Source organism: Ranitomeya variabilis, chromosome 3 (assembly GCF_051348905.1).
Source record: "Ranitomeya variabilis isolate aRanVar5 chromosome 3, aRanVar5.hap1, whole genome shotgun sequence".
In the NCBI taxonomy this organism is placed as follows: Eukaryota; Metazoa; Chordata; class Amphibia; order Anura; family Dendrobatidae; genus Ranitomeya; species Ranitomeya variabilis.
In genome coordinates this window covers 73,967,081-73,983,238 of record NC_135234.1, presented here as the reverse complement: position 1 = coordinate 73,983,238, position 16,158 = coordinate 73,967,081, and the positions used below count along the sequence as shown (strand labels likewise).

The 16,158-nt window shown below is 41.8% G+C and overlaps 1 protein-coding gene across 5 annotated transcripts in view; it reads left to right on the top strand.

Annotated features, from left to right (window-relative positions):
* The window catches only part of LOC143815193 (ankyrin repeat and SOCS box protein 9-like), a 74,982-nt gene extending 62,433 nt beyond the window's left edge, over positions 1-12,549 (top strand). For 4 of the 5 annotated variants that reach the window (XM_077294174.1, XM_077294171.1, XM_077294175.1 and 1 more), the window contains 3 exons: positions 828-962; positions 8,292-8,483; positions 8,583-12,300. In XM_077294174.1, the coding sequence (XP_077150289.1) occupies positions 828-962; positions 8,292-8,483; positions 8,583-8,767 (512 nt within the window). In that variant the 3' untranslated portion in view covers positions 8,768-12,300. The other variant, XM_077294172.1, reaches the window with a different exon arrangement.
* The last annotated feature ends 3,609 nt before the right edge of the window (positions 12,550-16,158 follow it).

Here is a 16,158-nt window from a genome sequence, read left to right as displayed (position 1 = left end):
CTTTTGCAGTGACTTATGACTCATACAGGGAAAATGTACCTGTTTCTACATAGAGAGAATGGAAAAGAGAAGAATTAGCTGGGTAGAAAGGCAAAATGAGCACTTGTAAGTACACAGTGCAATATCATATAATGACTGCAATATATTAAGAGGGTGTGGTCAACTGGAGAGCACACACAACCATACTGCCAGACTGGATGTCACTGCAGGTCCCAGTCACCCTAATCTTAGTGGCTGTACAGAGTCTGCGCTGTCCAGAGCTTCTGGTTCCAGCATCTCTGCTATCACCGGCAACATCCACAGGCAAATGGCTACAGAAGGTGGAGACGTAATAATGGTCTCTTGGTGAAGACTGGAGTTGGGGAACACTGCATTCGACTGTCAGTTGATCATACCAATATGCCAAAACCATTAATTTTTCAGAGCCAAGAAGCTCCATGTTAATCCTTTATTTGGGTTCCAGATGCAATAAACAGTAAAAGTCTAATGGCTAATTCTGCTCATTTCTGATTTTTTTTTTTCAAATTCAGGTTGCAAATTAATTATGACTTGATTAATCTCAGACTTTAATTAAGTTCTAAAATTTGACTAATATACAGTAACTATAGTCTGACCTCCGGGCCTGATTGTATATCCAAAATCTAAAGGCAGAAATAGATGGCGGTATTGACATCACAAATTTCACATCTATTAGTTGTCAGACCCTGAACATATACAGGTTAAAATCAGATCCAGGAAAAAGCAAAAAAAAAAAAAGAAGAAAGGATGAAAGTTAAAATGACAATTATTATTACTGAATTAAAAATGTATTTTTTCACTCAATTTAGGCTATACAGAGTGTGTGGAGTCTCTTTTAAATGCCGGAGTCAGTGTAGAAAAAAACATAAATCACCTGGGGTCTCCGCTTTATGTTGCTTGTGAAAATGGAAAGTTGGAAACAGTTAAAAGACTACTAGAACTAGGTAAGAAAGTAACTTTCTCTTCTACACATCAACTGGTCTGTTTGGTGAATATTAAAGGAAAGCTCTTAACGAGTAACCGTCATTTAATTTTTTACTTCTTAAATCAATAGTACACGTGAAAATAAGCAACTTTATAATATATCGTATCAGAGAAATCTACTTCCCTCTCCACCAGGACTGAGTTTTCATTTTCAAAATTTTCAATTTATGGGTAAAATCTGTATTCAGTGAAGACAGATTTTGACATTAGTGAGATAGAAGATGATATCTACTACTGATAAGAATCTATGTTTAGGACGGGGGTTGGAGAAGGGAGGAGCTAGAGACAGTGCCTCTCCTTCATTCTCCTCCTTCTGTCTACATAGAATCTCATCATTAGCAGCTGCCATCTTCTGTCTCAGTGATGTTCCATGTTCTTCCTGTACGCTAATTAAGTCTTTTAATTGGCTCGATAAGGCTATGTGCACACTGAGTTTTTAGAGCAGAAATCGAGCATAAAATCTCCAAATCCTCTTTCAACACTACTCAAAGACTTGGAGTTTCCATTCAAAAAACCCAACAAACAGACTTAGTGTTCACACTGCTATTATTTAAAAATGAAGTTTTAATCTGCAGTGTATTCTGATTATGCCTCCCTGGGTGTGATTGATATCTTTGATGAACTTCTTGTGCCGGTGGTGCTAACAATATGGTGATAGCTTATATCAATCACGCCCTGGGAGATCTAAGGCAGGACCAGTCCTGTTTCATTAGCATATGTGACTCTACCATTTTGGACTTTAGGATTTGGTATATGTCCTGCTGTAATAGCAGTTTGAACTGTTATGGGACTCATGCTACAGTATAGTTATGCAATTGAGCGTCTATGGAAAAGTGCTTTGCGCAATCTCATGTCTGAAATGACTAAAGTGAAAGCTAATGGCACGACCAATTTGCAAGATAACAAAGCAAAGTCATATATGTAACAATGCAATGCTCACATTATCAATTGTATCCTGCATTTGTGAACGGGATCAATGCACAAAGCAATTGCACTGTCATATGCATCAAATCTTTGGGCGCCGTGGATGGTCAGGGACCTTTCAGGAGCCTTGGACCCCAGAAAGCCACTCAAAATACTTAGACTACGTGATGCCACTGATTGAGAAAAAGAACTGGAAAGGTAACAGTCATTATTTTACAGGTAATACTTGCTGAGCTTGGAACTTGCATGCTTAGAAACAGGAATGTCCCAAAAAGCAGGTCTTATAGAAATACAGAAATAAATATAAAAATAAAGAAATAAAATATATATATATATATATATACACACACACACACATATATATCTATAATATAACGCTGGGAGCGTCACTCTGTCCGAAGCCTTTATAGACTGCGCAAGCGCAAGCGCCGGCGCAGTCTGGACCCCACAGAGTGACGCTCCCAGGAGATCGCGGTATGCGTAAGCACTGAACGCACACCGCGATCTCTAATGGAGAAGCAGGGACGTGCCAGGAGGGTGAGTATGCAATATTTACCTGTCCCGTTCCACCGATGCGCGCTGCTCCATCCTCCACATCCTCTGCCTGTGACGTTCAGTTCAGAGGGTGTGATGACGCGCTTAATGCGCGCCGCCCTCTGACTGAACAGTCACAGCCAGAGGACCCGGAAGACGAAGCGGCATGCATCGGTGGAACGGGGGACAGGTGAATATAGCAAGTGCTGGGGGCCTGAGCTAGCGGCGACTCCGGCACCTGACCCCCACAGCGTGCCGGTGTCCCCGCCTGCTCAGGCCCCCGGCACTCGGCGCCCAGCACAGCCACGCACAGCCGCCTGCACTCAACACAGCCACGCACAGCCGCCCGCACTCACCACAGCCACACACAGCCGCCCGCACTCACCACAGCCACGCACAGCCGCCCGCACTCAGCACAGCCACGCACAGCCGCCCGCACTCAGCACCGCCACACACAGCCGCCCGCACTCAGCACAGCCACGCACAGCTGCCCGCACTCAGCACAGCTACGCACAGCCGCCCGCACTCAGCACAGCCACGCACAGCCGCCCGCACTCAGCACAACCACGCACAGCCGCCCGCACTCAGCACAGCCGCCCGCACTCAGCACAGCCGCCCGCACTCAGCACAGCCACGCACAGCCGCCCGCACTCAGCACAGCCGCCCGCACTCAGCACAGCCGCCCGCACTCAGCACAGCCGCCCGCACTCAGCACAGCCGCACTCGGGCAGTAGAGCCGGAGAGAGAAAGATGGGAGCAACATATGGCAGAATGGAAACAGGAACATGCAGAGTGGGTGCAGCACATTACAACAGAATGGGGGCACAGGATGGGAGCAGCACATGACAGAATGGGGGCGCAGGATGGGAACAGCACATGACAGAATGACTGCGCACGATGGGAGCAGCACATGACAGAATGGGGGTGCAGGATGAGAGCAGCACATGACAGAATGGGGGCGCACACATGACAGGATGGGGGTGCAGGATGGGAGCACATGACAGGATGGGGGAGCAGGATGGGAACACATGACAGGATGGGGCGCAGGATGGAGCAGCACATGACAGGATGGGAGCAGCACATGACAGAATGGGGGCACAGGATGGGAGCAGCACATGACAGAATGGGGGCGCACACATGACAGGATGGGGGTGCAGGATGGAGCAGCATATGACAGGATGGGGGCGCAGGATGGGAGCACATGACAGGATGGGGACGCAGGATGGAGCAGCACATGATAGGATGGGGGAGCAGGATGGAACAGCACATGACAGGATGGGGATGCAGGATGGAGTAGCACATGACAGGGTGGGGGCGCAGGATGGGATTACATGACAGGATGGGGGCGCAGGATGGAGCAGCACATGACAGGATGGGAGAGCAAGATGGGAGCAGCACATACCAGGATGGAGACCATATACCAATATAAATGCTAGCCACCTGGGCGTAGAACGGGTTCAATAGCTAGTATATACACTATGTTCCAAATTATTATGCAAATTACATTTTTCTCTGATTTTAAATTCTCTGATTCTAAATGGTCCGTGCAAATGACAGTCAGTCTAATAAAAGTCATCACCCGTTAGATTATACATCGAATTTTATTGAATAAACCTCCCAATGATAACAGTATAATCTCCAAAATGAATAAAAACTTAAAATGCACTGTTCCAAATTATTAGGCACAGTAGAATTTCTAAACATTTGATATGTTTTAAAGAACTGAAAATGCTCATTTGTGGAATTTGAAGCATTAGGATGTCACATTCACTGAACAAAAAAGCTATTTAACGCCAAAACATCCTAACAGGCCAAGTTACATGTTAACATAGGACCCTTCTTTGATATCACCTTCACAATTCTTGCATCCATTGAACTTGTGAGTTTTTGGAGAGTTTCTGCTTGAAGTCAGAATAGCCTCCCAGAGCTGCTGTTTTGATGTGAACTGCCTCCCACCCTCATAGATCTTTTGCTTGATAATACTCCAAAGGTTCTCTATAGGGTTGAGGTCAGGGGAAGATGGTGGCCACACCATGAGTTTATCTCCTTTTATGCCCATAGCAGCCAATGACTCAGAGGTTTTCTTTGCAGCATGAGATGGTGCATTGTCATGCATGAAGATGATTTTGCTCCTGAAGGCACATTTCTGCTTTTTATACCATGGAGGAAAGTTGTCAGTCAGAAACTGTATATACTTTGCAAAGGTCATTTTCACACCTTCAGGAACCTTAAAGGGCCCTACCAGCTGTTTCTCCATGATTCTGGCCCAAAACATGACTCCTCCACCTCCTTGCTGTTGTTGCAGCCTTGTTGGGACATGGTGGTTATCCACCAACCATCCACTACTCCATCCATCTGGACCATCCAGGGTTGCTCAACACTTATCAGTAAACAAGAATGTTTGGAAATTAGTCTTCATGTATGTGTGGACCCAATGCAACCATTTCTGCTTGTGAACACTGTTTAAGGGTGGCCGAATAGTAGGTTTATGCACCACAGCAAGCCTTTGAAGGAGCCTACACCTTGAGGTTCGAGGGACTCCAGAGGCACCAGCAGCTTCAAATATCTGTTTGCTGCTTTGTAATGGCTTTTTAGCAGCTGCTCTCTTAATTCGATGAACTTGCCTGGCAGAAATCTTCCTCATTATGCCTTTATCAGCACAAACACATCTGTGCTCAGATACAGCCACAAATCTCTTAACAGTACGATGATCACGCTTAAGTTTTCGGGAAATTTCTAATGTTTTCATCCCTTCACCAATGCATTGCACTATTTAATGCTTTTCAGCAGCAGAGAGATCCTTTTTCTTTCCCATGTTACTTGAAGACTGTGACCTGCTTAATACTGTGGAACATCATTTTTAAGTAGTTTTCCTTTAATTAGAATCACCTGGAAAACTAATTATCCCATGTGTTTAAGATTGATGTCAGTGATCCATTGAGCCCTGAGACACAATACCATCCACGAGTTTATATGAAAAACAAAACAACTAAATCTTTATCACACTTAAATCCAATTTGCATAATAATTTGGAACACAGTGTATATATATATATATAGTGTTCTATATAAATGGGTACACTACATCAGATTTGTCAGAAAAAACTTTATTTTCCTTTCAGAATCAATATTTTCTATGCGAAACCATATTAAAAAAAATACTCCCTCAAATGTAGGCTTGGTTTGAAGACCGAAAAAGGAATTTTCCAAACAAATTAATTTAAGACCATGTTGCAATATTGAGTAAACCCCAATGAAAGTCTTAAGAGCAAAAATATAGTTTAGACTTCAAAATTCTAATTAACAAGAATTAAACCACAGGAAAGCCTTTTCATTAACCGGGTATCCATCAGACAGTTGACTATGTGACAGAATTACTTAACAAAAAAAACACCAGCAGTAATGGCGCCATATGGAAGAGAAATGCCACAAGACCTGAGAAAGAAAATAATTTCTTTACACAAGAAAAGTGAATGCTACAAGAAGATCAAAGCTTTACTCATCAGTCAGAATACTGTAGCAAAAGATATACAAAAATGTAGCTAAGATTGTATGGCAACCATCTCACAGAAATGCCCAGGCCGACCACTGAAGATAACACCTAAAAAGGAGTGTCTTCAGATGGGATGGATTGAAGAAAGTTGACATACAAATTCACTGCTGTTAGGTAAAGAAGTAGAATGCCAAACCAAAGAGTATGCTTCCCGTGGCACAATATGGTGTTCACTGTAGAGGAATTGCATGCATAAGTGTCATCCATGAAGGTAGTCTCTCGTAAAGCCCATACACAAAAAAGCCCAGCTACAATTTGCCAGGATCTATGCTGAAAAATATGAAGACTACTGGGACTCTATACTCTGGAGTGATGAGAAAAAGATAAATACACTGCTCAAAAAAATAAAGGGAACACTTAAACAACAGAATATAACTCCAAGTAAATCAAACTTCTGTGAAATCAAACTGTCCTCATAGGAAGCAACACTGTTTGACAATCAATTTCACATGCTGTTGTGCAAATGGAATAGACAACAGATTATTGGCAATTATCAAGACACACTCAATAAAGGAGTGGTTCTGCAGGTGGGCACCACAGGCCACATCTCAGTACCAATGCTTTCTGGCTGATGTTTTGGTCACTTTTGAATGTTGGTTGTGCTTTCACACTCGTGGTAGCATGAGACGGACTCTACAACCCACACAAGTGGCTCAGGTAGTGTAGCTCATCCAGGATGGCACATCAATGCGAGCTGTGGCAAGAAGGTTTGTTGTGTTTGTCAGCGTAGTGTCCAGAGGCTGGAGGTGCTACTAGGAGACAGGCCAGTACACCGGTGGAGGGGGCCGTAGGAGGGCAACAACCCAGCAGCAGGACCGCTACCCCAGCCTTTGTGCAAGGAGGAACAGGAGGAGCACTCCCAGAGCCCTGCAAAATGACCTCCAGCAGGCCACAAATGTGCATGTGTCTGCACAAGCGGTAAGAAACCGACTCCATGAGGATGGTCTGAGTGCCCAATGTCCACAGATGGAGGTTGTGCTCACAGCCCAACACCGTGCAGGATGATTTGCATTTGCCACAGAACACCAGCATTAGCAAATTCACCATTGGCGCCCTGTGCTCTTCACAGATGAAAGCAGGTTCACACTATTCACATGTGACAGATGTGACAGAGTCTGGAGATGCCGTGGAGAACGATCTGCTGCCTGCAACATCCTTCAGCATGACCGGTTTGGCAGTGGGCCAGTAATGGTATGGGGTGGCATTTCTTTGGAGGGCCGCACAGCCCTCCATGTGCTCACCAGAGGTAGTCTGACTCCCATTAGGTACCGAGATGAGATCCTCATACCCCTTGTGAGACCATATGCTGGTGCGGTTGGCCCTGGGTTCCTCCTAATGAAGGACAATGCCAGACCTCATATGGCTAGAGTGTGTCAGCAGTTCCTGCAAGATGAAGGCATTGAAGATATGGACTGGCCCGCCCGTCCCCCGGACCTGAATCTGATAGAACGCATCTGGGACATCATGTCTCGCACCATCCACCAATGTCACGTTGCACCACAGACTGTCCAGGAGTTGGCTGATGCTATAGTCCAGGCCTGGAAGGTGATCCCTCAGGAGACCATCCGCCACCTCATCAGGAGCATGCCCAGGCATTGTAGGGAGGTCATACAGGCACATGGAGGCCACACAGAATACTGAGCATCTTTTCCTTGTCATGAGGCCTTTCCACTGAAGTTGGATCATCCTGTAATTTGATTTTCCACTTTGATTTTGAGTGTCATTCCAAATTCAGACCTCCATGGGATATTCATTTTGATTTACATTGATCATTTTTATGTTTTATTGTTCTCAATACATTCCACTATGTAATGAATAAAGATTTGCAACTGAAATATTTCATTCAATGATATCTAGGATGTGGTATTTTAGTGTTCCCTTTATTTTTTTGAGCAGTGTATTTTTGGAACTTATGGCTTCAAAATTGTATGTTCTTGCACAGGTGAAGAGTATAAAGAAAAATGCATGGTGCCCACAGTGAAACATGGTGTTGGCCTTAGGTGTAGCAGTTTTTATGTGGAGTGTTTTCATCAACTAATTGAAAAAACTGCAGATTTTGTAGTGGACATTATATTATTAACCTTACTTTCCAGTTATGGGTTAAAAAATGTTTTTGAATCTCAGTCTTGTCAAAATTTTGGAAATTGCTCTTACCGTATATTGAGGGAGATATTGATTAAAATCTTACTTTTCAAAGAGGGTGTACTCATTTTTACTGAGCACAGTATATGCTTTGAGATATTAATTTAAATATATATGTATCTGATCTTTGTCTGTAGGGGCAAGTGCAAATGTGGGTAAAGAACTTGACTCCCCATTACATATTGCTGCAAGAAATGGCAATGCGGAACTGGCAAGCCTTCTTATTGACTATGGAGGAAATATGCAATCTAAGAATGCAGATGGGAAACGACCTTCAGAAATCATCCCATTGCACAGCACTTTACACCAGCTCTTTTTAAACAGAGAAGGTAGAAGTGGATCATTTTCAGACAGTTTGTAGCTTGATTATTATTGGTATAGATTTAAATGCCATTAAAAACAGCAGAACCCTTGTACTTTCTTTTCAGATTCACGGTTATGCTTGTTAGCTTGTTTCCTCTTCTCCTCATATCTTACCCAATGGAAAATAAATGGACACATATCCTGTATTTTTCTCCTACTGCTGTCAAATAAATTACAACCTAAAATGCCATCATATAAGCCTCTATGGGACCGGAATTGGTTATTTCCGATAGTAAGATCCTTCTCATAAAATACATCTCTTGAAAATTAGTGAATATTGCGGAGCTAGCTTTCCTTGTAGAAGCTTCAGGAGACCAGAACTGCAGTCTTGTAGTTTGCTACAGAAAATAATAGAGAACCTTACATTCACCTTCTCCTTGACTTTATATTAGTGGACCTAATTCCAGCAGAAGCCAGGATATAAGAATTGTGTAGAACTTGTATTTTTGGTGGACTCATCCATCCTCAAGGCTCTCGGTTGTGCTCTGTGAGAAGAACAGTTTTTTGAAGGGTATATTCACCGTTTCCATTCTTATAGGGGCTTCCTACTGTACAATTACCATTCTTATTCATTATGATCAAAAGAATCCACATTTCTTTTACAAAATGCTGATGGGAGGGTCCAAATTTAGTGAATGCAGCATGAACCGATTAATCTTTCCTGTTAGATATCAACAGTTCAGGCTGGTGGAGGTGAAATGGTGGTTTGAGGAATGTTTTCTTGGACAACCTGATTCTTTGATACTTGTGGATGGACATCTAGACTGCAGGGCTAACCTAAGCACTCTGTCTGATCAAGTGCGTCTCTTATGGCAACTGTTTTCCCTTCGGCAGAAGATTTCTTTCTACAAGACAATGCACCATGCCACAAGGGTTGTATGGTAGGATTGGTTCCAACAACATGACAGGGAATTTTTCTTACTTCTCTGACCTTCATAGTCCCCAGATCTTAATTCTATATAGATCTCTGGAATGATATGGAACGGGAGCCAATATTTCTGTGGAATGTTTTCACACCTTTATAATTTACACTGCAACTTTGATGGCCATATGAGATTCGATATGCCACTAAATAGGTGTTTCTAAAAATGTGGCATTTGTTTTACATTTTTCAAATTTGTTTTATGATGAGAATTGGACTAATTATTAACCAAATCAAGGAAAAGGAAACAAGGACACTTGTACTTAACCTATTAAATTGTTTTTAAACAATTAACAGATGTCATATCAATTATATGGAATATCAATATGGAATAACGGTCCTGGCCACTGGGACCTGCTATAGATACAGTGAGGTGTTATAGGACCGACTTTACTTATTCATTGACTCAGAAATACCAGCTGTGTCACTGATGTTGAAACACATCTGTAATGTGACACAGCTCACAAGAGCATCTGTACCATTGTCATAAAGAGGTACCAGAGACAAAACCAGAATTTGGGATGTGGATGCTGTGCATACAATGGCTGCTATCTATCTGAAGAGGACAATTGGTAAGAGAAAGTGTGAGGAAACCCTTGTCTGTCCATTGTTTCCAGTCCAGAAAATCTCCCAATTATCCCTCAAAATATCATTCCAGCAGGAGTCCGGGCAAGTTGTACAATGCAGTTCAGTGAGAGCTCTTAGCGCTCATTGCATTGTCTAATGGAACATTTTTCGGCTATTTTCACACAACAGGTTTTTTTTTTTATCACATAGGGAAAACAGTCAGTGTTTTTTTTTAGTGAGCTGGACTCAATTTTGGTTCATGTATCAATTTTTACAATAATTGTTGCATCCATTTTTCTCATATGAAAAATATTCTTAGCTTCTCCAAGTTTTTAAACAATAAAATCTTGAGAGCACAGTTGACCTCTGTGTGCTATCAGTTTTCTTTTTTACGGGAACATTGACTTGTATTGGAGAGTATGATCCGCAAAATCGATCAAAGTACGACATATCTCCATTTTTCTTTGTTTTGATTTTTGTGAACAGTCCACAAGAAAAAGGACACACGAAAAGGCGCATTGATTGTAATCCGTCCATAATGCATCTGTGAAAGCAATGGATAGTACATGTACCAAAAAAAAACGATGTATGAAAGAGCCGAAAGAGCTGTCTGTAATTTGTATCATAGGTACACTTCAACTGTGAGAGACAAAATCTAAAAATAAAAACCAGAAAATCACATTGTATGATTTTTAAATAATTAAATTGCATTTTATTGCATGGCATAAGTATTTGATCACCTACCAACCAGCAAGAATTCTGGCTCTCACAGACCTGTTAGTTTTTCTTTAAGAAGCCCTCCTACTCTACACTCCTTACCTGTATTAATTGCGCCTGTTTGAACTTGTTAACTGTATAAAAGACACCGGTCCACACACTCAATCAATCACATTCCAACCTCTCCACCATGGCCAAGACCAAAGAGCTGTCTACGGACACCAGTGACAAAATTGTAGACATGCATAAGGCTGGGATGGGCTACAGTTCAATAGGCAAGCAGCTTGGTGAGAACAACACAATTATTAGAAAATGGAAGAAACACAAGATGACTCTCAATCTTCCTCGGTCTTGGGCTCCATGCAAGATCTCGCCTTGTGGGGTAAGGACGATTCTGAGAAAAGTCAAGAATCAGCCCAGAACTACACAAGAGGACTTGGTCAGTGATCTGAAGAGAGCTGGGACCACAGTCTCAAACATTATCAATAGTAATACATTATATTGTCATGGATTAAAATCCTGCAGGGCACACAAGGTCCTCCTGCTCACACCAGCACATGTCCAGGCCCATTTGAAGTTTGCCAGGGACCACCTGGATAATCCAGAGGAGGCATGGGAGAAGGTTATGCAGTCAGATGAGACCAAAATATAACTTTTTGGTATTAACTCCACTCACCGTGTTTGGAGGAAGAAGAAGGATGAGTACAACCCCAAGAACACTGTCCCAACCGTGAAGCATGGTGGAGGAAACATCATACTTTGGGGGTGCTCATCTGCAAAGCGGACAGGAGGACTGCACCATATTGAAGGGCGGATGGATGGGGTCATGTATCGCAAGATTTTGGCCAACATCCTCCTTCTCTCAGTAAGAGCAGTGAAAATGGATCGTGGATGGGTCTTCCAGCATGAAAATGATTCAAAACACACAGCCAGGGCAACTAAGTAGTGCCTCCATAAGAAGCATTTCAAGGTCCTGGAGTGGCCTAGCCAGTCTCCAGACCTGAACCCAATAGAAAATGTGCAAAGGGAGCTGAAACGCAATGTTGCCCAGAGACAGCCCGGAAACATGAAAGATCTGAAGAAGATCTGGATGGAGGAGTGGACCAAAATCCCTGCCGCAGTGTCTGCAAACTTAGTCAAGAACTACAGGATACATCTGACCTCTGTATTTGCAAACAAAGGTTTCTGTACCAAATAATAAGTTCTGTTTTTCTATTGTATCAAATACTTATTTCATGCAATAAAATGCAAATTAATTGTGTGAAAATCATACAGTGTGATTTTCTGTATTTGTTTTAAGATTCTATCTCTCACAATTGAAGTGTACTTGCGATATAGACCTCTCTATTCTTTGTAGGTGGGAAGACATGCTAAATCGGCAGTGTATCAAATACTTATTTTCCCCACTGTGTATATATATATATATATATATATTGTATGGCTTTGCATGAAGTGCCTATTCAATACCTCTTTATGATCTCCTGCTGTGATTGGACACTACTCTACATACCAGATGTGCTTGTTTCCTATTTATGTTACCCTGTGAGTTTATGTTGTTAACATTTATGGAATTCTTTTCCCAGTTCCGCTGACTTTGAAGCAGATATGCCGCCTCTGTATTAGGAAGTGCTTTGGACAAAAACAACATCATATGATTTATCAGCTTTTGATTCCAGATACTTTAAAAAAATATCTATTGCACCGATGATAAGTTTGGTTACATTCTATGTAAATTGTAATATAAAACAATGACCTGATATGACTTGAACAATTTCTATGGACCTACTGTATTTTAAATATATACTATAAAAACACAGATAATTGTGTCTTTTTGTTGTCAAATTTGTATGCCTAAAACGTATATGGAAATGTGTCCTGATGACCCACAACATACAATCTGATGTTACAAATCATTTTTGAGTGCAATGTAGAAACTAAAGGTTAAGTATTCAGTTCAATAGAAGAGATTAAATACACTAAATTTTAATTGCTCCTAGGATTTACAGTATATTTATTGCAGAATTTACTTAGCTAAAATTCTGCACCGTAAACCTGAAAAGAAAACAAATCACGGCAGATTTTATTGTGGAAATATAGCAGATTTGTTATACATACCCTTTGCAAATCTGGGCAGAAATCCACATCATTGGTCAATTTATGCTAGTAATTTTTTTGAAAATCTCACTCAGATAACTGCTATTGTAATACACATACACCAAAAGGACGGAATACAGAAACAGCACCGATAGTGTAAAAAACAAAAATTATTTTATTAATAAATAGTATCACAAATAAAGGTATCAAATGTATCATACAGTATGGCACGGAGGAGAAAAAGATGAGGAAACAAACTGGTACAGCAAGGAGAGAGCGGACACCTGAGCAACCAAGGAAGTCAAAGCGCCGGATGTGTTCCCTTCCACGGCTGCCATCGGTACGTCATGCGCATGCGAGCACGAAGATGCCCGGTGACGTCACTGGACATGCGCGGAGTACACAATTGATAACCACAAAGAAAGTGGGACGGCGCAGAGATCAAGGCGCGCGTGCGCACCGCGGCAGCCATCTTTATGAAGACCAAAGGCGCAGCCATAACAAAGGATACAAAGTATGAATCTGTATATGGCTTGCGATAATACAGAAAGATAAAATGATGTGACCACAGATAATAAATAAAATGCGTGAAGAATCACATATACTGTAGTAAGGCACAATTGATCAAACAACAGTGCAGGCAATCTAATATATAAAGCTGAATGTGTGTATGTATGTATGTGTGTATGTCCGGGATTGGCATCTGAACCGTCGCAGCTACAGCCACAAAATTTTGCACACTCACACGTCTGGACCCCGAGAGCGTCATAGGCTATGTTGTGAGGTGAAATTTTAACCCCGCGCTTTCCAATTCACCAAACAATTTTGCCCCTATCTACATAATGGGGAAAAAGTGAAAGGAAAAGTGTTGGAGGCGTCGCAGCTACAGGCACAAAATTTTGCACAGTCACACGTCAGGACCCCGAGAGCGTCAAAGCTATGTTGTGAGGTGAAATTTTAGCCCCGCGCTTTCCAATTCACCAAACAATTTTGCCCCTATCTACATAATGGGGAAAAAATGAAAGGAAAAGTGTTGAAGGCAAATTAACAGCTGCCAGATGTGAACAAGGGGGACTTAAAGAATGAGAGCGATGGCGCCAAAGAGTATATACTGTACAGTTGCTAAGGTGGGGCCCCGACATGGGATAATCACCACACCACCATGGGGATATGAACACACACACAAAATGCGCCACACACTACCACGTGCTCGAACACATATACCACCCTCAGCGCATATTTCACCACACATACACCAACCTCGCCACATAAAAGTCGAAACACAAAAGTCGCCGCTCAAAACTCGCCACACGCAAAACTCTCCACATGCAAAACTCGCCACACGTGCAAAACTCACCTCATGGAAAACTCGCCACACGCAAAACTTGCACACGCGGAAAAATTGCCACATGCAAAAAAGTTGCAACACATGCAAAAGTTGCCTCACACAAAACTTGCACATACTCAAAAGGCACCACACATAAAACTCGCCACGCGCAAAACTCGCCATGCGCAGAACTTGCTGCACACAACTTGCTACACTAACCTGTCACATGCAACTCGTCACACAAAAAGTTGCTACACGCATGTCGCCACACAAAACTCATCTCACAAAAGTCGCTACATGCATGTCGCCACACGCAACTCAACACACACAACTTGACACACGAAACTCGCCCTAAAACACACACAAGTCTGGTATTATCCTTCAAAAATAAAAATCTGATTAATAAGCAGACAAACTACAAGAGCAACAAATGTACCATATAGGAATCCGGCAGCTGTCAGTCACATGACTAGTCTATTATGTGTATGTGTGAGCTAATATATACTGCCAGGGGGTGGGCTTACTGTTGGCTGGGGATTTATCAGGCTGCCAATTTAGCTTACAAATACTGAGGTAAAAATACTGACCAAATAACGTGTGAACGAGGTCTAATACAGGAGGAGATGACATACAGATATATACTATATACAGGAGGAGATGACACACAGGTATATACTATTTACAGGGGAGATGACACACAGGTATATACTATATAGAGGAGGAGATGACATACAGGTACATACTACATACAGGAGGAGATGACATACAGGTATATACTATATACAGGAGGAGATGACACACAGGTATATACTATATACAGGAGCAGATTACCTACAGGTATATAGTATATACAGGAGGAGATGACATACAGGTATATGCTATGTATAGGAGGAGATGACATACAGGTATATACTATATACAGGAGGAGATGACACACAGATATATACTATATATAGGTGAGATGACACACAGGTATATACTATATACAGGAGGAGATTACATACAGGTATATACTATATATAGGAGGAGATGACATACAGGTATATACTATATACAGGGGAGATGACACACAGCAGGTATATACTATATACAGGGGAGATGACATACAGGTATATACTATATACAGGAGATGACATACAGGTGTATACTATATATAAGGGAGATGACAAACATGTATATACTGAGGTGAAAATGAGAGGTGTGAGGTGAAACTGAAAAGGTGTGAGTGCAAAATGAGAGGAGTGAGGGAAAATAGTGGAGTGATCGGAAAATGACAGATGTGAGGTCGAAATGACAAGTGTTAGGGGGGAATGAGAGGAGTGAGGGGGAAAATAAGAGGAGTGAGGGGGAAAATGAGAGGTGTGAGGGAGAAAATGAGAGATGTGAGGGGGAAAATGAAAGATGTGATGGGGAAAATGAGAGGCGTGATGGGAAAATAAGAGAAGTGAGGTGCTATAACTAACCACAGATATTTACTATGCCCAGGCAACGCCGGGCTCTTCAGCTAGTATACTATAAAACTAGTAGAGTACAATATTTGTTATATCACCGAATCGAAGTGCTCATAAATAAAGTGACAGTAGTGCAGTATATTTTTAAACATAAAGACACATACATAAAAAGTATACAGCAAGAAAAGACATAACCACAATGAAAACACTACGTCATAAATATGTTGTAGTGAAAAAAGAAGAAAACTATCCCAGATGGTAAAATCCCGGTCTTCACAGGAATAAGGGTGCCGACAAAGAATATTAGCAACGGATCCAGAACGATAGCAAAATCCGAAATCCAAAGGCCAGCATAGTATGATAAATACGACAAAACAAAGTCGCATTTGTTTTAAGTATTGTAATACGCAGCAGATCATCCAGAAATTTAAGACAGTAAATCTGCTATGTATAATGAGCTGTGTATATGTACGCAAACACATGATAACTAATTTCACATTAATCAGAGAGTAATTTTTTAGGAAATATAATTACTTAGGACACTAATTTGAATTCCTCAATGT